Here is a 21,790-nt window from a genome sequence, read left to right on the forward strand (position 1 = left end):
TGAGTGGGGGCTCCTCCACATTGTGGTGCGCGGGCTCCTCATTGCCGTGGCTTCTCTTGTTGCAGAGCATGGGCTCTAGGCGCGTGAGCTTCAGTAGTTGCAGCACACAGGCTCAGTAGTTGTGGCTCATGGGCTCTAAAGCACAGGCTCAATGGTTGTGGCTCACGGGCTTAGTTGCTCCACAGCATGTGGAATCCTCCTGGAGCAGGGATCGAACCTATGTCCCCTGCATTGGCAGGCGGATTCTTAACCACTGTGGCACCTAGGAAGCCCCTCTCACCATTTCTATTTAACATGTCTTGGAAGTCTTGGAAGTCTTGGAAGACAAGTAAGAGAAATAAAAGGCATCCAAATTGGAAGGGAAGAAGTAAAACAATCACTGTTTGCAGATAACATGATATCATACACAGAAAACCCTAAAGACTCTACCAAAAAAACCTATTAGAAAAAATGAATTCACTAAAGTTGCAGGATACAACATTAATATATAGTAATCTAGTGCTTTTGTATACACTAATAATGGACTATCAGAAAGAGAAAGCAAGAAAACAATCCCATTTACAACTGCATCAAAAAGACTAAAATACCTAGGAATAAATTTAACCATGCAGGTGAAAGACCTATACTCTAAAAATTATAAGATATTGATGAAGGAAATTGAAGTCGATATAAATAAATGGGAAGATATTCCATGTTCATAGACTGGAAGAATTAATATTGTTAAACTGTGCATACTGCCCAAAGCAAGCTACAGATTTAATGAAATCCCCATTAAAATATCCATATTTTTCACAGAACTAGAACAAATAATCCTAAAATTTGTATGGCCCCACAAATACCCCAAATAACCAAAGCAATCTTGAGAAAACCGAACGAAGTTGGAAGTAACACACTCACTGACTTCACTCTCTACTACAAAGCTACAGTAATCAAAACAATATGGTATTGGCACAAAAACAGACATATAGATTAGTGAAACAGAATAGAAAGCCCAGAAATAAACCCATGCACAAATGAGGCAAATTTATGACAAAGAAGGAAGAACATACAATGGGGAAAAGACATGCTCTTCAATAAATGGTGTTGGGAAAACTGGACAGCTACATGTAAAAGAATGACATTAGAATTTTTTTCACATTATATACAAAAATAAACTCAAAATAGATTAAATGTAAGACCTGAAACCATAAAACTACTAGAAGAAAACATAGAAAATACGCTCTTCGATGTTGGTGTTAGCAATTTTTTTTACATGTCTCCTGAAGCAAGGTAAACAAAAGCAAAAATAAGCAAATGGCACCTAATGAAACATAAAACCTTTTTCACAGTGAAGGAAACCACCAACAAAGCAAAAAGGCAACCTGCAGAATGGAAGAAAATATTTGTAAATAATAAGCCTGATAAGGGATTAGTATCCAAAATACATAAAGAACACATACAGCTCAACATGAAAAAGGAAACAGCCCAATTTAAAAAATAAGCAGAAGACCTGAATAGGCATTTTTCCAAAGAAGACATACAGATGGCCAACAGGTACATGAAAATGTGCTCAACATTACTAATCATCACAGACATGCAAATCAAAACCACAAGGAGATATCACCTCACGCCTGTCAGAATGGTTACCACCAATAAGAACACAAATGACAAATACTGGCAGGATGTGGAGCAAAGGAAACCCTTGTGCACTGTTGTAGGGAATGTAAATTGGTGCAGCCACTGTGGAAAACAGTATGGAGGTTCCTCAAAAAACTAACAATAGAACTACCAGCAATTGCACTCCTGGGTATATATCTGAAGAAAACAAATGTGCTAATTCAAAAAGACACATGCACCCCAATGTTCATGGCAGCATTATTTACAAAAGCCAAGATATGGAAACAACCTAAGTGTCCATCAACAGATGAATGGATAAAGAAGATGTGGTGTGTATATACAATGGACTATTACTCAGTCACAAAAATGAATGAAATTTTGCCATTTGCAACAATACAGATAAATCTGGAGAATATTAAGCTTAGTGAAATAAGTCAGACAGAGAAATACAACTTTCTGCCCATTCAGCTCTGCTAGTTGCCATTCCATCCTGGTAGATGGAGTCTGAGCATCAAAGACCACGTGATCCAAGCTGCATTACATTCCTTCTTAAAGGACCAGTTCACTATTTTCCTTTTGCCCATGGTAGACAAAAATTAAACTAGATTTCCTAACATGGAATCATGTGGTTATTTTATTCAATAAAATGGAATAATGTATTTAAACCATTAAATTACTGATTTAAGGGTATATCATGCCAGCACACACAAGAATTTGTCCACTGTTCCAAAGAGATTCCAAAAATAACCCATATTCCAGGTTACTCATATTCTGTGCCTCTTTATTTTCTGTGTCCTTAATTAGGTGAACTTGGAGAAGAGGGGCTATTATGTGATCATTTCTAAAGGAGAAGAAGAGATGCCATTTGCTGGGTGTCATTTCAGCTTCCACGTTGCATACATACATAGATCTATGTATGTATGCAACTTACACATAAACAGGCTGCTGGTATCTGTCATGATAAGGAATTCCAGCTTCTTACCCCTAGCTGCTCCAGCTCAAAGGAGGTACAAATAGCACAAGTCGGGCGGCACCAAAATAGCCTCAACCTGGACTAGGATTATCAAGTCTAGAAGAAGTCAAGATGTTAAGGTACTCTCTAAGTCAACAGTGGTTCAACTCATCTGGCTTTTTTCATGGCACAGAAAGCTTCTATCTGCACCTCCATGAAAAGTTCCAGAAAAAAAATCACAACCCTAAATGAAGCAACCAAAGCTTAGTTTCTTTGCTGGTGAATGGAACGCTAGGATCCTGTTGCGACCACAGAGGTGTCAAGGACCGGTCCCTCATGCCTTAGCCTCTCTTGAACCAGCTCACAGCAGGGACACGGCAGTGGATTCTCAATTCTCTTGGGTTCTGAGTACCTCACAGAATTAATTATCTTCAGTTTAACATATCTTGAGATCCGTCCAACCTACAGCTAAGAAATAGCAGAACCTTAACTCCGGGGGTGCTGATGAAATTGCAAGAACACATTTCTCATAGGTTCTGTGAACAAGTAAAAGGAGCAAACATTAGCGGAAAATTCTGAACTGAAGAGCAAAGGGATGCTATGTGGTTGTCATTAGGCTCTATGTGGTGTTCTGTGAATGCAGTTTTCTGGGATGACACATACTGGCATGATTATAACCTTGACCTGGAGCTATTGTCCCTTTTTTACAGAATGGACAAAAATAAAAAGTTCTCTAATACTGTGAGACCAAAGGAGAAATTTGAGCAGATGCAGCAGTGGCAAGAATCATTATCACATCCAGAACATGAAGCAAATTTCCTTTTGGTGCCTTTGAAAGGAGTTTCTGTCACCTTTTCTGATCATCCTCAGAGGGAGAGGTGTATGTGAAGAAGACAGAAGCCTGCCAGTAATACCCTCAGCGACTGGCAAGAACAGCCAGGTAAGGACTAGGAAAGGAAGATACACGACTTCATGTTGCTTCTTTTTTCTTCCCCTTTCTCCTCTGCCTATGCCACCCTATGGTCAGTTGGGAGCCTATCTCTCACAAACAGTCCTAAAACAACAATGATGTGCTGCTTCTCAGTGCGGTGGCTTCCCTTGTTGTGCAGCAGGACTCTAGGCATGCGGGCTTCAGTAGTTGTAGCACGCAGGCTCAGCAGTTGTGGTTCATGAGCTCTAGAGCACAGTCTCAATAGTTGTGGCACAAGGGCTTAGTTGCTCCATGGCATGTGGAATCTTCCCAGAGCAGGGCGCGAACCCGTGTCCCCTACATTGGCAGGTGGATTCTTAACCACTGCACCACCTAGGAAGTCCCATCTGCTGGTTCTTGCTTTTGGTATCTTATTTCCTTGTGTGTCTGCTTCTCTGGTCTTCTGCTTGATATTGTGTTTGAAAAAATTATTAAGAGGAATAATTTGAAGACTAGGGTGACTATTTTCCTCTAAACACGTTTTTTTTTTTCAATCACTAGCAATTGGGCTCTTCAAAATCCATATTTAGTGCTCGAGATTTTCCAGTCCCCTGATGACTCAAAACCAGGCAGAAGCACGTGTGTGATGTCTTCTTTAGTTATAGTGTGCTGTTACTCCTAGGGACCCTTTTAGGAAGGCTTCCCAATATAGAGTTGGTTTATTCCTTGTAAATAAGACTCATTTCCCAAGACCCTTTCTTATAGATATTAATGTTGGAGCAATTATCCACTTTCATCTCAACAAGCTGTCATGGGATTGCTTCCCCAAGGCCTCATCAAAACTGATAAGTAGGTGTGATGTGCTCCTAGTACACCCCTTTATCTTTATGATTGAAGCACCAGTTCTCAGATTCCCCATCCTCATCAGGGCATCCACAGCCTTCCATTCTGTCTCCTCTTTTACAGGGACTGAAGATCCAGGCACCAGTATCCTGCTTCCCATCTTTAGGCAATAGGACAAATCACCAATTCCTACTGACAAAGCAATGCCTTAGGGTCCTCAATGTCCTGACTGAATTTTCATCCTATGTAGGAGGAAACTGAAGGCAGCAGAACCAGCGACTCTGAGAGCAGCACAGAACAGTGAGTAAGGTCTGGACATCACAGACTCATGTTCTCTCTTTTCTCCTTTTCTTACCTTCTCTCTTCTCCATTTTCTCTCTCTCAGAAACACACAAACTTTGAAAGAGCATTCGTACAATCTAATTCCTTAGTATTAAAGATAATATAAAAATCCATCCAATTCTTACAGTGCTCTGTAGGTTTCAAAGTGCAGTCACATGCCTCGCTGCACATGATTCTCAAACCTGCAAGAAAGGCTTCATGGATGAGCTGAGGTGGTTCAGGGATGATGCATGCCCTCTTCAAGGTCATACAGCTAGGCAGCAACACAGGAGATATAAAAGACTAATCTTCTCATATCAAGCATGGAATACTTTTCCATACCTCTCCACATTCTCCCCTCTCCACCCAGCCATACTTCAGAGGGGTTTGTATCTCTAAGGCTATCTAACCACACAAGTGTTCAGAAATCATTGACTTGTACAGACTCAGAGGCAGTGTTTTCCAAGGTGTATGATCAGAATCACTGGGTTACTGCTAAAAAGGACTTAGTTCTCAGAACAGAACCAGTATTTCAAGAAATGAGAAAACCAGCTTTTTGTTTTAAAGCATCACAGGTGATTCCAATGCACACTAAACTTTGGGAGACACTTGCCTTGAGGGCAAAAAGCAAAAATATCAATCCCTCTGGGTGTCCTCTGACTTTTCCCAGCCCTCTCCCCTGCCTCCCTCCCTCCCTCCCTCCCTCATGTCAGGCAGATGCCCCAAAGGGCCCTGAACTCCAGGCAACAGGCTATGGAAGGAAGCAGTTTCTGATGAGGTCTAAGGAGGTGGAAGACCTTCGTCTCCAAGGCAGAAACAGGTGGTGGCCAGCTGTGCTCAGGGTTGAGGTCACTCAGGGAGTCACTTAGGCCATTTTGTTTCTTAGGCCTCAAGTTTCCAGGTCTTCTATGTCCTCCCATTTCTAGGCTAACATAAAGCACACACCTAGCTTGGAACTCCTGGTCAAAGTCTCATCTCTGCCACCAAATCACTCAGACCTTGGGCAGATCTCCTAAGCTAAACCCCTCCCTTAAGTACTGGGAGAAATAAATGAGCTCATTTGTAGTGCAAAACCACAGGTGAATTATATGGTAACAACAGATGTGGGAAGCTGTACATACAAAAATTTTCTAGAGCCTGTGCTGAGAATTAATCCCATTTTCACTCAAATGTCAAAGGACTGACACATGATTAGTCTTATAGTTTGGATTCTCAGTGTTAAAAGACAGCTTAACCAACACCCACTTTCAGTAGAAGCTTGAATCAGCTCTGAAACAATCATTCAGCCTATGGGATTGTATTCCAACACCTTCTGTGATGCGGAATTCACTGCCACTCCAGCCCCCTTATTGGCAGAGCACTGAAGTCCTCTGGGAGACAGCCTGAATCACTCCTATGTCTCCCTTTTATTCCCTGGATCCTGACTTGGACAAATCCTATCCTTGGATGTAGAAAGCCCATGTTAATACATTCCCTCACTCCTGTCTCCCCTTGTAGATGGCACCAAGGGGCCAGCCACAAACAGTCCCCATCAGGGCCGTTCCCTGCAGACACAGGTGGGCTGAGGCTGCTCCCATGGATGTGGGGGCAGAGCCAGGTCCAGAATGGAGGAGAGACTGAAGCCCCTGATGCCTCTTTATCTTGAGAGCATAGTTTTTTACTGGAAAGAGGTAGGAGATAATCAGAAATTTGAGAAAATAGTGAAGAATAGGACTCCCTTTACGATCCCTCCCATTTGGGCTGGAGAAGTGCTTCCATCAGCTGTTAATGTTATTATGGTTTCTGTGTAAGTAGAGTCATTTGTTTCTTGCTGCTTTCAAGATTTTCCCCTTGTCTTTGCCTTTCAGCATTTTTACTATAATGCGTGTGTTTGTGGATCTCTCTCTGTTTATCTCACTTGGAGTTTGCTGAGATTCTGGATGTGTAAGTATTTTCCAATAAATTTGGGGAATTATTAATCAGCATTTCTTGAAATATTTTTCTGCTTCCCTCTCTCTCTCTCTCTCTCTCCTCTTTCCGGTACTCCCACTACACTTATGCTGGTGTGCTTAATGGTGTCCCACATTTCTCTTCACTTTTCATCATTCATTTTCTCTCTTTTTTTTCATCTTGCACAATCTATATCAATATATCTATGTGTCTACTAATTATTCTGCCAGCTCTAACCTACTGTTGAGGCCCGCTAGTGAATTTTTTAATTGTTTTACTTTTCAAGTCCACAACTTCCATGTGCTTATATTTTAAAATTTCTTTCCTCCTAATGATAATTTTGATTTGATATGGCACTGTCATTATACTCTCTTGCACTTCTTTAATCATGTTTTCCTTTAGTTCTATCAACATATTTTAATGGTTACGTTGAAACCTTTCTCTGTTAAGTCTGTTATCTGGTCATTCTCACAGGCAGTTTCTCTCGCCTGCTTTTTATCCTGCTGTATGTATGGGTCATATGTTCCCGTTTATTTTTATGACATAAAAATCTGTTGGAAATGGGGCATTTTAGATAATATTTTGTAGCAACTCTGGGTACTGACCTTCCCTTCTGGATCTTGTTATTGTTATTTACTTATTTATTTGTTTAGTGTTGGCTGAATTATTTCATGGTTGTCAATGTTACCCCCACAGTGTTAAGCCTCTGTTACAGCTCCTAGGGCAGCACAACCTTAGATATGCCTACAGTCACTGTGAACTCACAGTAATATTGGTAGAGCTCTTCTTCTCTTTCCCTCAACATACTCAGCTGTTAAACTCCACTAATGGGCAGCTGGCTGCTCTATTCTTTTTAATAATTCTCTAGCACATAAATTGCTCTACAAACTAATCCAATCAAATTGTGAACTCCTTTGAATGAACAGTGTTGTAGGTCAGTGTTTAATATTTGTTCTGTCCCCAAGAGGGCTCCTCCCAGCTGTCTTATTCCTCGGCTGTCTTATTCCTCAGTTTCCTGGGCTGACCTGCAGTCTAGGTTGTATCAGCATTAAATCCATGAATCTCCTCCCAATGGCCTTTTGCCACAAACTCAGCTATCCTTGAGATCATCTTTTGGCTTGAACTTCCACGCTCTGTTGCAAATAAACTTGGTTCTTAGGAGAAGAGATTAAGAGCTAATTTTTAGGGCTGCTTCTTCACCCAGGCAAAACCTCTAAGCCATGGCTCTGGAGCTTGGGGTGAGGAGATTAGCAATCTTCTCTCTGAGTGACCCCACAACCCCTAGAAGCTGAGCACTTTGTTGAAGTGTGGTGGGACTGTTTCACATTATATCTTATCAATTATTATTGATTATTTTTACGTATAATAACAATAGGCAAAGTTTTTTGACTGCTCACTGCAGACCAGCTCTTCATGTTAAGCACATTGTTACTTAATTTCATCCTTGCCCCAACCCATTTTCACATGAAGAAATGGATTATTAAAAAGCTCAGGAAATTTACCAGAGAATTCACAAGTGGACACACTCATACTTGAATGCAAGTGTTCTGACAATACAGTCTTAATAATTGCACAAAATGACTGTGGGAGCAGTATTAGTTTTGGGTCCATATACTGTATGATTGTCCAGTTTAATATAATCCCCTTTTTATTTCTTTTATATATATATATATTTATTTATTTATTGGCTGCGTTGGGTCTTCATTGCTGCGCGCAGGCATTTCTCTAGTTACGACGAGCAGGGGCTACTCTTTGTTGTGTGTATGGACTTCTCATTGCGGTGGCTTCTCTTGTGGAGCACAGGCTCTAGGCGCATGGGCTTCAACAGTTGCGGCACATGGGCTCAGTAGTTGTGGCTCACAGGCTCTAGAGTACAGGCTCAGTAGTTGTGGCACATGGGCTTAGTTACTCCGTGGCATGTGGGATCTTCCCGGGCCAGGGATGGAACCCATGTCCCCTGCATTGGCAGGTGGATTCTTAACCACTGCACCACCAGGGAAGTCCCAACCCTTTTTACCTCTAATGGCATTTCAGTTGATTATCTTAGATTTCTGAGAGAGATTACTATATCAGCAAATAACGATCAGCAAATAATTTTTTCTTCTCCTTTTCAATAGTTTTACTTATCCTTTCATTCTTCACTTGTATAATACCCATTTCTATAATGTATATACCTATTTTAATGTATATACCACTGAAAAATTTATGTAATATCATAGAAAAACATACTAATGTTTAAGCACTTCAAGAGTATTTAAGATGATAGGATTTCAAATATGACATAGACATAATGCCTACAATATTGAGTATGCCAAGTTAGAAGTTGCTGGAATGATTAAGATACATAAAGATTTCTCATGTTCTGTCCTTGTGTCTGTTATTATTTTCTTTCTCATGTAAAAAGAAATTATAAAATTAGGTCTAAGATATTTTAACGTTAAGAAAACAGATGACTTTGCTTATCTGAATGTCTTTATTCAATTGAGGGCACTCAGTAGATGTTTGTTGGTGCTGGTATTGCAGACAGTTGGGGAAATGCATGGAGGCAACCAGACTGGGGTCTCTGACTTCCTACTCCTGGGGATCTCGGAGAATCCTGAGCAGCAGCAGGCCCTGTTTTGGATGTTCTTGTCCATGTACCTGGTCACAGTGGTGGGAAATGTGTCCATCATCTTGGCCATTGGCTCTGACTCCCGCCTGCACACTCCCATGTATTTATTCTTGGCCAACCTCTCCTTCACCGATCTCTTCTTTGTCACCAACACAATCCCCAAGATGCTGGTGAACCTTCAGTCTCAGAACAAAACTATCTCATATGCAGGATGTCTGACACAGCTCTACTTCCTGGTCTCCTTGGTGACTCTGGACAACCTCATCCTGGCCACGATGGCATATGACCGCTATGTGGCCATCTGCCGCCCCCTCCACTATGTCACAGTCATGAGCCCTAGGATCTGTATGTCACTCCTTACCTTGTGTTGGGCACTCTCTGTCCTCTATGGCCTCACCCTCACCCTGCTCATGACCAGGGTGACCTTCTGTGGGTCCCGGAAGATCCACTACATCTTTTGTGAGATGTATGTCCTGCTGAGGCTCGCCTGTTCCAACACCCAGATCACTCACACAGTGCTGATTGCCACAGGCATCTTTATCTTCCTCACCCCCTTTGGGTTCATGATCATGTCCTATGTCCAGATTGTCAGAGCCATCCTCCAAATACCTTCCACCTCTAGCAAGTACAAGGCCTTCTCCACCTGCAGCTCTCATTTGGCTGTGGTGTCTCTCTTCTATGGGACACTCTGTATGGTATATCTGCAGCCCATCCAAACCTACTCCATGAAGGACTCAGTAGCCACAGTGATGTATGCTGTGGTGACCCCCATGATGAACCCTTTCATCTACAGCCTGAGGAACAAGGACATGCATGGGGCTCTGGGAAGACTCCTTCTAGGGAAAGGCTTCCAGAGGCGAACATGAGGGCAATATTGTAAAAGGGGCACTGAGTGGACACTGGGAATTTCCTCCTCCGTGTACAAGATATCTTGTGAAATATACAGCATGACAAGGACAGAGCTCTAGCTCAGAATGAGTTTTTATATCTGTGATGAAGGAAAGACATATACACGTAAACCAAATTCTCTGAGCACAAAAGCCTCGGAAATAAATAAGGTCACACTAACACTAATACCAGAATTTTGTAGGATAAGATCCTTCAATTTACCTGACTACAGGACCACAACACCACCATGCTCTCTGAAATCCGTGAAAATGGATTAAACTCATCAACTAAAAGATATGCAATGTCTGAATGGAATAACTTGCTTGTTAAAACAAGTCTTAAATTTCAGGAAACTGAAATAATTGCAAATCGTAGTCATTTCTGAACACAAGGAAATGAAACTAGAAATCAATAACAAAATGAAGGCTATTCACAAAAATATGGTAACTAACACATTCTTGAATAACGACTGGGACAAAGAAGAAATCAAAAGACGAATTGAAAAATATTGCAAGGCAAATAAAAATGAAAACACAACATACCAAAACTTATGAAATGAAGCAAAAGCAGTTCTAAAAGGGAAGTTCATAGTGATAAACACCTACATTAAAAAAGAAGACACTTTCAGTTGTCATAGATGGCATGAGGGGTTAATGCTACTAGCAACAAGTGGGTGGAGACCAGGGAAGCAGCTAAACACCCTACAGTGCACAGGACAGCCCCCACCACAAAGAATTATCCAGGCAAAATGCCAACAGTGCTGAGGTGGAGCATATAACCCAGGGGGAGGGGACCCCTCTTGCTCAGGATTAAGGGCAGTTCTGTCAAAGGCTGCATCCAGAGGGTAGACATGTTTTATTCCACCTGAAGAATATTAACTTTTATATTAATTGTTGTCAATATTAGAAATGGAAAAACCACCACAAAAATCTAAATGTAATAGTTTATAGTTTAATAATTATAGTTCAATCCAAATATATAGTCTAACCAAAAGTGTTTCCAGGAATCGGACTCATCATTCAGTGCTCTCCTTGATAAGTTGGATACACAAGATTGTGGCCATCTGTACTAATGGAAGTCTGATGTGGGGCCAAATATCTGGGAGAAATTGTGATCTTGGGTCTACATTCCTACATGGGAACAACCTTCTACGGCCGAGTAGCAACTAGTCCCTTTGTTTTTTTAAATTAATTATTTATTTTTTGAGGTACACCAAGTTCAATCATCTATATTTATACACATATCCCCGTATTCCCTCCCTCCCTCAACTCCCCCCCACCCTCCCCATCCCTGTCCTCTAAGGCATCATCCATCCTCAAGCTGAACTCCCTTTGTTATACAGCAGCTTCCCACTGGCTATCTATTTTACAGTTGGTAGTATATATATGTCTGTGCTACTCTCTCACTTTGTCTCAGCTTCCCCTTCACCCCCTGCCCCCCAAACCTCGAGTTCTCCAGTCCATTCTCTGCATCTGCGTCCTTGGTCTTGTCTTGTCACTGAGTTCATCAGTACCATTTTTAGATTCCATATATATGAGTTAGCATACAATATTTGTCTTTCTCTTTCTGACTTACTTCACTCTGTATGACAGACTGTAGGTCTATCCACTTCATTACATATAGCTCCATCTCATCCCTTTTTATAGCTGAGTAATATTCCATTGTATATATATGCCACATCTTCTTTATCCATTCATTTGTTGATGGGCAACTAGTGCCTTTAGACAGGGCATAAACTCTGCAGTTCACCGTATTCTCCAGCATTTATCATTGCCTTTTTGGTACTGATTCTCAGAAGGAGGCAACATTTACTGGATTCATGCAGATATCAAAAATGGAAAAAAATAATTATGTTTTCCATATGATTATAAGATAAACAATGATATTGTGAAATGCTGTTCTATTAAGTGAAATAATTGACTGGGCATCAAACCTTTTAGAGATTTTGAGGGCCTTTAGGGTTTAGCAAAAATTTTGTACTTCAACCAGAAACAAGCATTCATATGTCTGTTGCCATCTGAGAATAGAGGCAAATAATACCCTTAATTCACCATTTATTTGCTTGCGTTGTTGATGAAAAGTTTGATCTTTCCACAGAAATTTTGGAGAAGATTCTCCTAACAGGCCCAATATCAAGATATTAGTTGTATTTTTGTTGGGGAAAAAATAACTTCAAATTTTTAATGTGAGCTGGTTGAAACTACTGACTACAAACTACTCTGGTCATATTGGTAATAATTTCAAACTTATTTTTTAAAATTAAATACAAAGTGGCAATATTTTCCATGACACTGAATGTGCGGTGGTTTTTTTTTTTTTTTTTGCAATAATTTTTCAATGCTAAAAAGTCAAAAATAAAACCAATCATAGAATAGTGACTGATACCATAAATTGAATGTGCTCCCAAGAATTGAACCAGTCATCCAATGCTCTACTTAATAACTTGGATACACAAGATGGTGGCCTTTGGTACTGCAAGGAGGTTAGGCATGCAGCCAAAAAGGCTTTAGAAGTGTTTAAAGAAAATGAGTTACTCATGTCAGGCAAAAAAAAATTTTAACACTCGTATCATTTGTGAAGATCTGATTAAATACATGGGCTTGGTTTGAAATTGCAAATCATGTAACCACTATGAATATTTCTGTGCAAAGGCATTCACAAATACTCATAATTGTACAAATATATCATTCAATTGACTGATTCCTTTTTTAAAAACTGTGCCTTTGCAAACTTAATTTGGCAAAGAGTAATGCAAACTACTCACAATTGCTAAGATGCATTTACAGAAATGAAAGCAATAACCTGTCTAAAATTATGGAGTTGAAGGATGAATTATTTTAAAAGGTTAATTTATTTCCAATTATAGGACAATAAAATAATATTATGTGTTATATGAACATTTTAGTTCACCTTTCTCAATTAGTATGATGGTGTAAATAAAGAGCAAAAAAATCAAAGTTAATAAAACAGTGCAATGTAATACTGAAAAATATTATGACAACTTTGGGATATCAAAACTCTACTTATATCTACAGAAAAGTGATCCTAAATGTAAAAATGTTTGTGCAAAGATTTGCTTCATATTCAAAGTGCATGCATTTGTGAACAGCTCTTATCTATTATTAAACAGGAAAAAAAATCTAAACATCACTCCCAGTTATTGGACCCAAGCCTGAACTCTCTAGTAAACAATTAAAAGAGAAAAACAAAAGACTTCATACTGACACCTTGGTCAGAAAGAAAATTTTCAGGTTTTGTTTTCAAGTCAAAGGAGTAACAAAATATAATAATATATTTAATGATTAAGTATGTCTATTTTCAATTAGAATTTATTCAGTATGAAAGTTATATCGGGCTTCCCTGGTTAAGAATCTGCCTGACAGGGCAGGGGACACAGGTTTGATCCCTGGTCCAGGAAGATCCCACATGCCATGGAGCAAATAAGCCTGTGCACCACAACTATTAAGCCTGCACTCTAGAGCCAGCATGCCACAACTACTGAGCCCACACGCCACAACTACTTAAGCCCCCACACCTAAAGTCCATGCTCTGCAACAAAAGAAGCCACCACAATGAGAAGCCCCCACCCGCTGCAATTAGAGAAAGTCTGCACGCAGCAACAAAAACTCAATGCAGCCAAAGGAAGAAAGTTATATCGTCCCTAGTAGCACAGATTTTTGAGTTATGGTAGAGGCATACTCCATGAATTCATAAAATAAAATATCTTTGACATATCCCTGAAGTTGAGTTTTCTTAAATCTGATACACTTTACACTCATCTACATTACTTGTTTGGCCCCCCAGGAATATGGTTTACAATTCCCATTCCATAATTTCCGATTGTATATGAAGAAAATCATAATTCAATGCCCCAATAAGAAATATGAAGAGGATAGGAAAAGCTTGGCATGATTGACTGACAAGTGATTGGAACTGAACAGAATGCATTGTTATAATGGAAGGCAGTAAGATTCTATAGCCTGAAGATGCGATATTGTATGGTCATGAAGATCTTGAACTGTGAAGCCAAACTGCATGGGTTCAGATCCTAACTAGACCACTTGGACATTAAATTAACATTTTTGTCACTTTGTCTATAAAGGGGAATAATAACAGGACCAACATCACAGAGGTGGTAGACTAACAGATGGGAAAAGTGCCTGACACATGCTATTTATTATTTTTTAAGGGAAGGTTGCTCTGACCTGGGCCCAAAAAGTAAAATTAAAGAATAAAATGATATAAGTATATGGGTGGAGAGGGGGAAATAAGAGATGCTTTTATTCACAGGGAAAAGGAAGATGTATTAGAAATAGAGAACCCCAGGAGTTTCTGTGCTCTGTGAAACAGAAACGCTGCATTTCATTCTTTCTTCATTTGAGAGTGTCACTGAAGATTCTTGAACAGGAAGAAAGCAATGATTACAGTGAAGCTTGAAAAGATAATTCCTGAATTAATATGGATAATAAATGTTCTGCACCAAGATCTATAAATCTTTTTTTCAACATCAATTCCACCTGGGAAGAGGAAAATCAGGATGCAGAGCAGATGGTTTCCTGACCTCAATTCTACCTCAGACACAGCTTTGTGGTCATCACATTTTCATATTAGCCTTTAGCATGGGGTTTTGCTTGAACAGAAAGTTTGATGGCTTTAAAACTGAAAAAAGAAAGCCATTGATTTAGAGTAATACTCCATTAGCAGCATTACTATACCCACAGAATTAAATAATGTAAAAATCCCAATTGTTACCATTTTAGAGAGAAAGATATTTTCTTTTTGCAAAAGACTCTTCCCAGGGCTCCCTTCATGTCTCTGTTCCTCAGGCTGTAGATGAAGGGGTTCAGCATGGGGGTCACCACAGTGTACATCAAGGCCATGACAGTCTCCTTAACAGCAGAGTTATTAGCTGATGGACATAAATAGAGACCAATAATTGTCCCATAGAAGAGAGACACCACGGTGAGGTGGGAGCCACAGGTGGAGAAGGCTTTGCAGATGCCCTTGGCAGAAGGAACCTTGAGGATGGAGGAGACAATCCGTGCATAGGACAGGATGATGAGTAGGAATGGGACGACAAGAATCAGCCCTCCCATGAAAAGTATCACCAACCTATTGACTCGAGTGTTAGAGCACGACAGCTTTAACAAAGTAGATGTGCCACAGAAAAAGTGAGGAATCACACTGTCAGCACAGAAGGACAGCCTGGCCATGAGCAGGGTGTGCAACATGGCATGGGCAGTAGTCAGCACCCAGGACAGCGCCAGCAGAGAGAGACAGAGCTTGGGGCTCATGATGGTGGTGTAGTGCAGGGGGAAGCAGATGGCCACATAGCGGTCATAGGCCATGGCCACAAGGAGGAAGCTCTCAAGAACTCCAAAAAACAGGTAAAAATACATCTGGGCCAGGCAGCCTGCGTAGGGGATGGACGGGACTTGGCTCTGCATATTCTGCAGCAATTTAGGCATTGTGACAGAGGAAAAGCAGAGGTCGGAAAAAGATAAGTTACGGAGAAACAAATACATGGGTGTGTGAAGGTGAGAGTCCAGCCGAATGAGGATGATGATGAGGAGGTTCCCCAGGACGGTGGTAACATACATGGCCAGGAACAGGGCAGAGAATAGATTCCAATGCTCTGGCTGGATAGGCAGACCCAGAAGAAGGAACTCTGAGACGACGGTTTGGTTCCTCTTTGTCATTCTGTAACTCTATTATTTATGAAAAAAGTAATGGACCTTAAATCCAAATTTAAAAAAAATGTGTATTGCATGTGGCTTACCATCAAATAGACGAGAATTTAGGCACAGGTGGCAGGTGGCTCTATTGAAACTACCCCATCAAAGTCTCCAGTGACATCCATGTCTCTAAATCTAATAGCATATCCCATTTAGCACTAATGATCACTGTTTCCTTTGTAAAACTCTCCCATCTCTTCGCCATGGTGATACCTCATCTTCCTGGTTTTTTCCTGCCTTCCCTGCAATGCCATATTCACACAGTCCTCAGAGAGCTCCTCCTGCCAAGTCATTATTTGAATATTGGGGATCCTCAGTGTATTGTCCTTCTATACCCTCTCCCAAAATGACAGTGAATCCCAAAGGTATTTATTCAGCCCACACCACTCTTCTGAGCTACAGATCTGGGTGTTCAACTCTCTGATGACACTCTTACTTGCATGTTTCACTTGCACTCCAACAAAACAAATCTTTCTGATACTAGGTTTGTTGTCTCCCCCATCCCATATGTGCTCCACTCCCAATGTTCTCTAGCTCGGTGACTGGCAATACCAGCTACACGATACACAAGCCAGACCTGAGAGCCATCATTGACTCCTCCCTCTCCTCACCCTCCTCTTTCATTTACTATGTTTCCAGTCCCACTTTCTGAACATCCCTCCTATATGCCCTCTTTACATCCTACAGCCACCATTCAGCTCACTTACTTTTCCCACCTGAACAACGGCAACAAATTTGGACTCCCCATATCTACTTTTGCTCCCCTCCAACCCATCGACATTATCCAGAATCATTCTTTTTATAACTCAACCTGCCCATGTCACTATTCTAATTGAAGAGTTTCCCCTTTCCACTAACATAAAGTCCAAAGTGGTTAACATGGTCCACAAGACCCTTATTTCATCAGATCAATGGGTTCATGGCCAATCCTCTCTCTCTACTCCAGGTATACCAGGTATTTCTCATTTTCTCAAAGGCACACTGCTCTCAACCATCATAGCACATCATGCTTCCATTACCTGAATACATGCTGTCTCCACCCCACTCCATTCCTTCTCCTAGGAACTCATCCTCTAGATGATTAAATATGGATTATTTGCTCTTTGCTCAATGTTAAGTATTTAAAAAGTTCTACCTTGTTCACTGCTGAACCTTAACATCTAGAACAATGTGAGATGCAAAAAGAAAAAAATTTTAGGCCATCCAAGAGATTACTGAATTGTTTCAATAGATGCCAACAATATTGGAGGTTGAAACATCCACCGACACTGAGCCTTCCCAGATCACAGCTCCTTTATCTAAATCATTTGTGTTGATTTCCAGATACTGCACTGCAGACTGTCCAGAATTTCTCTCCCCAGGTCAGAAAACTACCCCGTCTCAAGCTATCCTGTTATGTGGCTGAACACTAATCTACCCAAACAACAAGGCTGTCATTTTTTCTTAAAATTCAAGCCCACACAATGTCAGTATTGATGTGGGAAGAAATGAGACTGATGTGGAAGTTTAGAGATCATGGCAAAGATAAAAAATGAGGATAATTTACAATCTCTTGGACTCCTCTCCTCCACAGTGTGACTCAGGATTTGACCAAAAAAAAAAAAAAAAAAAACAGAGGAGCATCTCAAAATGAAGGAAACTTCTTCTAACTTGGAAGAGGTGGAACGGTGCTCTCACTGCAGAGTGTTCACCAAGATCATAGAGTTTAAACCAGGCAAATGCATGTGTTTTCACACTTGGACAGAGGAAAGAACGATGTATTGTTATATATTAGTGAGGAGACAGTTGAGTCTCTGAGTCCTTAGAAATGTCCATTCCTGGGAACCAGATGGGATCCAACTATTGTGTAAAATGCCTGATTACAGAGTCCAAATGAGTCAGATATCACCTAAAAATGCTGCCCTTGAGGAAACCCACTCCTAATTACCAACTCCTTTCATTTCTCTGCATCTTACTTTCTCAGCTTTAAGATGACAATGCTGACTTTTCCTGCCTACCTCTCAAAGCTACTGTAAACTTGAAATCTCTTTTGAGACGCTCTTGCAAAATATAGAGGGCTCTATTATGAAATACTTATAAATACTATCTAGAAAAAGATTAAATCTGGTAGACACTAATCAACATAGTATTTCTAGGCTATTGAGCAGGTTTTTTAGACTGCCTGAAGAAAAATCCCATAGAGTCACACGACAGAACCTTAGTAGTCTGGATGCTACGGTTGCAAGATCCCTAAAGCATGAACTCTCCAGCCTAGCTTACCGAGTATGTCTGAGGGTGACTTCAGGGCTTTGTTCCAGGATCATTCATTCTTTTATTCATTGTAGGCATATGGAGATAGACTCTGTAGTCATCACCTGATTCTACAACATCCCTTAAGACTTCTGTCATTCTGTCTTCCTGGACCTGAGGGACATTGGGTCCCAGTGGAACCTAAGACTTGGAAAAACTCACTAATAACAAAGTAAATGTTATTGCCTCTCTAGGACAAATCCTCTAGGAGGTCTAAGGCAGATGTTTCTTAATTACTAGTCATCTTTGGGTAGGGGAACAGGCAGCAGAGGAAGCAAGCTCATGCCCTAATCCCACAGGAATGATGCTCTGGCTACCACAGCCCAGAAGATCTCTTCCTTCTCCAGGTTCCATATTATTTTCACTCCTGAAGTATTTGCCTTCTGATGTGCAAAAGACTGATAAGTTACTGTTCTGTGTAGTCCAATCATTGCTTCAGAAGGATCATCCCAAAACCAGAGAAAGAAATGGCTTACAACAAGCAATGTTCTTGCTGCAACAATTTTTTTAAAAGACATAAAATCTTAAATCAGATTTGAAAGGCATTAGAAAGTTGCAGGAGCAACAAAACCTACATAAATTAAAGTTCCAGCGGGAAAAGAACTGTTCTGAGTTGAATTGATGTCAACTGGCTAGTTTTATTTTTTTATAGTTAGCATTGATTACATACTGATTATGGAAATGTACCAAGCTTTACATGCATTACTCCATTTAATCCTTCACAACCTCATGAGATAAATACTTTCATTATCACAATTTTATAAAGGAATGGCCTTAGGGAGGTTATGCAACCCGCCCAAAGCTGTAAAGTGACAGAGGCAGGGTTTAAGCTAAGGCCAGTCTGATTACCGAACCAGATCTCTCAACCTCTTTTACCCGAGTTTCAAGAAACAAAGCTGCTCCTCTCAGAACAGAAATTTCTATCATTCATCATTATATTTGATTTTTTTTATCTTGTCCATATTCCATGACTTATATACAATGCACTAAATTCAGTCAAAACACCATATTGTGCCTCATCATATTGTGCAGATTTTTGCATTATAATAAATCAACTGGCTATTTTAAATAGGAGGCTATTTGATGAATCTAGGCACAGACTGAGACAGAAGATCTCTTCTGGGGAAAGAGAAAGCATCAAAACCTATAGCAGGCATACAGTATTGGAATAACCAATTGGAAACTTGAGGGGACACAAACACATGGATGTTTTCTCATGGGACATTTCTGAATCTTGTGGAATTCTAGAGAGCTAGGCTAAATCTTCTTAAAATCAGAGCAAAATGTCCTGTACTCTTCCAGGACTAAGAATCAAGAACTCATTAAGGAAGGAAGCCGCCTTCAAACATGTCTATCATTTCCATCAAGATTATTTGCCAAATTTTGAAGGTGGATGGAATAAGAGGCTATAGAGCCAAGAAAAAAAAAATCTCTAAAGATAATCTCCCATTATCTTTTATTTGTTTTGGTTTGTATTTATTTAATTTTTAAGAACTTTTATTGAGATATAATTGACATACAACAAACTGCATATCCATTATCTTTTAGAGCTGAGGAGCTCATCAGATTCCCAATCAAAACCCTGGGAGGAACACACCAGAGGAAGCAGTAAACACAGTCTTCCTAAGACCGAAACCCAACACTAAACCAAAATCAATCCCCAATAATGAAGAGAAAAACAAAAAATGATAAAGGAGGAGGAAGGATAGAGGAGGAGGAGGAGGAGGAGGAGGAGGAGGAGGAGGAAGAGGTGGGGTTTGGGGAAGAAGCAGCCAAAGATGAGCCTGATGTTAGAGGTGGCAGACAAGGAATTTAAAATATAATAATTAATATCTGAAAATTAAAAAGGGATGCATAGTTTTCACCAGAAAATGGCACAATGAATAAGAAAAATAATGGACATTCTAGAAGTGAAAAATAGAGTGTATAGAATTAAGAACTCAGTGGATGAGTTTAACAATGGACTGGAAATAACAGGATTAATAAACTAGAAGACATGTCGATACAAAATACCCAAACTGAATCCAAAAAATAAGCGAAAAAACAGATGCAATCAAAAGAGATACACAGGACATGCACTGTATCACTGGAATCCATAAAGAGATGGAAAATGGAAAAGAAGGAGCAGTATTTGAGAAGATAATGACCAAGTATTTTCCAAACCAATAAAAGACATAACACTACAGATTTAGGTTGCTCAGCAAACGCTGTTGTATAAATGCAAACAAAACAAAATCTAGGCAGCTGGAGGTGAGAGTGGGGGTACATTATCTTCACAGGAGTAACAATTAAAATGGCAACTAACTCCATAACAGAAATGATGGAAACCAAAAAACAATGCAATGCCATCTTTTAATTACTGAAATAATATAAACTATATACAGCAAAAACATTCTTCAAAAATGAATGAAATTTTTGGATAAACAAAAACGGTGGGAATTTGTTACTTCAGGCCTTCACCAAAAAGAAAAAAAAAAAATGTTAGTACTAAATGAGGTATTGTGGGCAAGAGGAAAATGACCACAGACAGAAAACTTGGAAATGCATGCTAGAATGAAATGCCATTTCATTCAGAAAGAATAAGCAAATGAATAAATATAATTGAGCACTGACTAAACAAAACAAAAATGGTACCATCTTTTGAAGTTTAAAATGTGTACATAGATCAGGTTATTTAAGAACACTATCTTACTATGAAGGAAAGACTGTTTTTTTTTAAATGCCTTTGAGACAGATTCTTAGCTTCTTAATTATTTTTCTAATAATATTTGTAGGAGTGTATAAATATCCTTCTTTGATAATGTTTCAAGTAGCATGTGAAACCTTTTTCAAGATTTTTCTCAAATTTTTGAAAAGCTATTAGCCAGAAATTTGGTGTAATGACACATAACGTTATTCCTTTAAAAATGTTAAATGTGTGTGTGGAGTTAAGTAGCAGTTGTACTTTTATGATGTAATTAAATAATTCTAAAGGAAAAAATTAAAAAATAAAATAAAGTGTTTATAGAAATAAATTTCATGACAATAATAATGTGAAGGTGAAAGGAAGGTTAATGGAGTTTAAACTTTCTAAGATTCTAGTAAAATCATGGAAATGGTTTAAAAATTACTTGTATTTAATTGTAAGAGGCCAGGGATTCATGGGTAAAAGAAAACAAAACAATATATAAAATTAAGAAGTATATGTAAGGATAAATAGATAATAAAATACTAGACTAATTCAAAAGAAAACAAGAAAGGGAAAAAAAGAATATAAAACCGATGGACCAAAAAAAAATTTTAAGTTATGTGATTGGTATAAATCCAAATAGATAAGTAACTACAAAAGACCTAAGAGGTTAAGTACTCCAAATTAAGGTTAAAGTTTTCAAACAGAATAAAAAAAAATCAAACCCAGCCATATGCAGTTTCCAAAAGACACATAATAAACATAAAGACTCAGGAAGTTTAGATGATGGGATAAGGTATACCCTGCACACAATAATCAAAAGAAAATATATACAATGGAGATGTTTTCCAGGCAATAAGTATCACTAGAGATAAAGAGGGATATTTAATAATTAAAAAGAGGCTAATCTAGCAGGATGATATCACTATTCTAAATCCATATATGCCTGGAAAGATAGTTTCAGAATGTATAAAGCAAAAAACAAAAAAGAAGCCATAATTAAAAGTAAAATCAATAAAAGTTAAATAAAAATTTAAAAATAAACAAA

The 21,790-nt window shown here is 39.3% G+C and overlaps 2 protein-coding genes across 2 annotated transcripts; one reads left to right on the forward strand and one right to left on the reverse strand.

Annotated features, from left to right (window-relative positions):
• The first annotated feature begins 9,038 nt into the window (after positions 1 to 9,038).
• Positions 9,039 to 10,028, forward strand: LOC130840666 (olfactory receptor 1D2-like). Its single transcript, XM_057716384.1, has one exon. The coding sequence runs from the start codon at positions 9,087 to 9,089 to the stop codon at positions 10,026 to 10,028; it is 942 nt and encodes a 313-aa protein (XP_057572367.1). The 5' UTR covers positions 9,039 to 9,086.
• Positions 10,029 to 14,798: 4,770 nt separating this feature from the next.
• Positions 14,799 to 15,749, reverse strand: LOC130839546 (olfactory receptor-like protein DTMT). Its single transcript, XM_057713805.1, has one exon. It carries the CDS (start codon positions 15,747 to 15,749, stop codon positions 14,799 to 14,801), a length of 951 nt encoding a protein of 316 aa, XP_057569788.1.
• Between the last annotated feature and the right edge of the window lie 6,041 nt (positions 15,750 to 21,790).

Source organism: Hippopotamus amphibius, chromosome 17 (assembly GCF_030028045.1).
Source record: "Hippopotamus amphibius kiboko isolate mHipAmp2 chromosome 17, mHipAmp2.hap2, whole genome shotgun sequence".
In the NCBI taxonomy this organism is placed as follows: Eukaryota; Metazoa; Chordata; class Mammalia; order Artiodactyla; family Hippopotamidae; genus Hippopotamus; species Hippopotamus amphibius.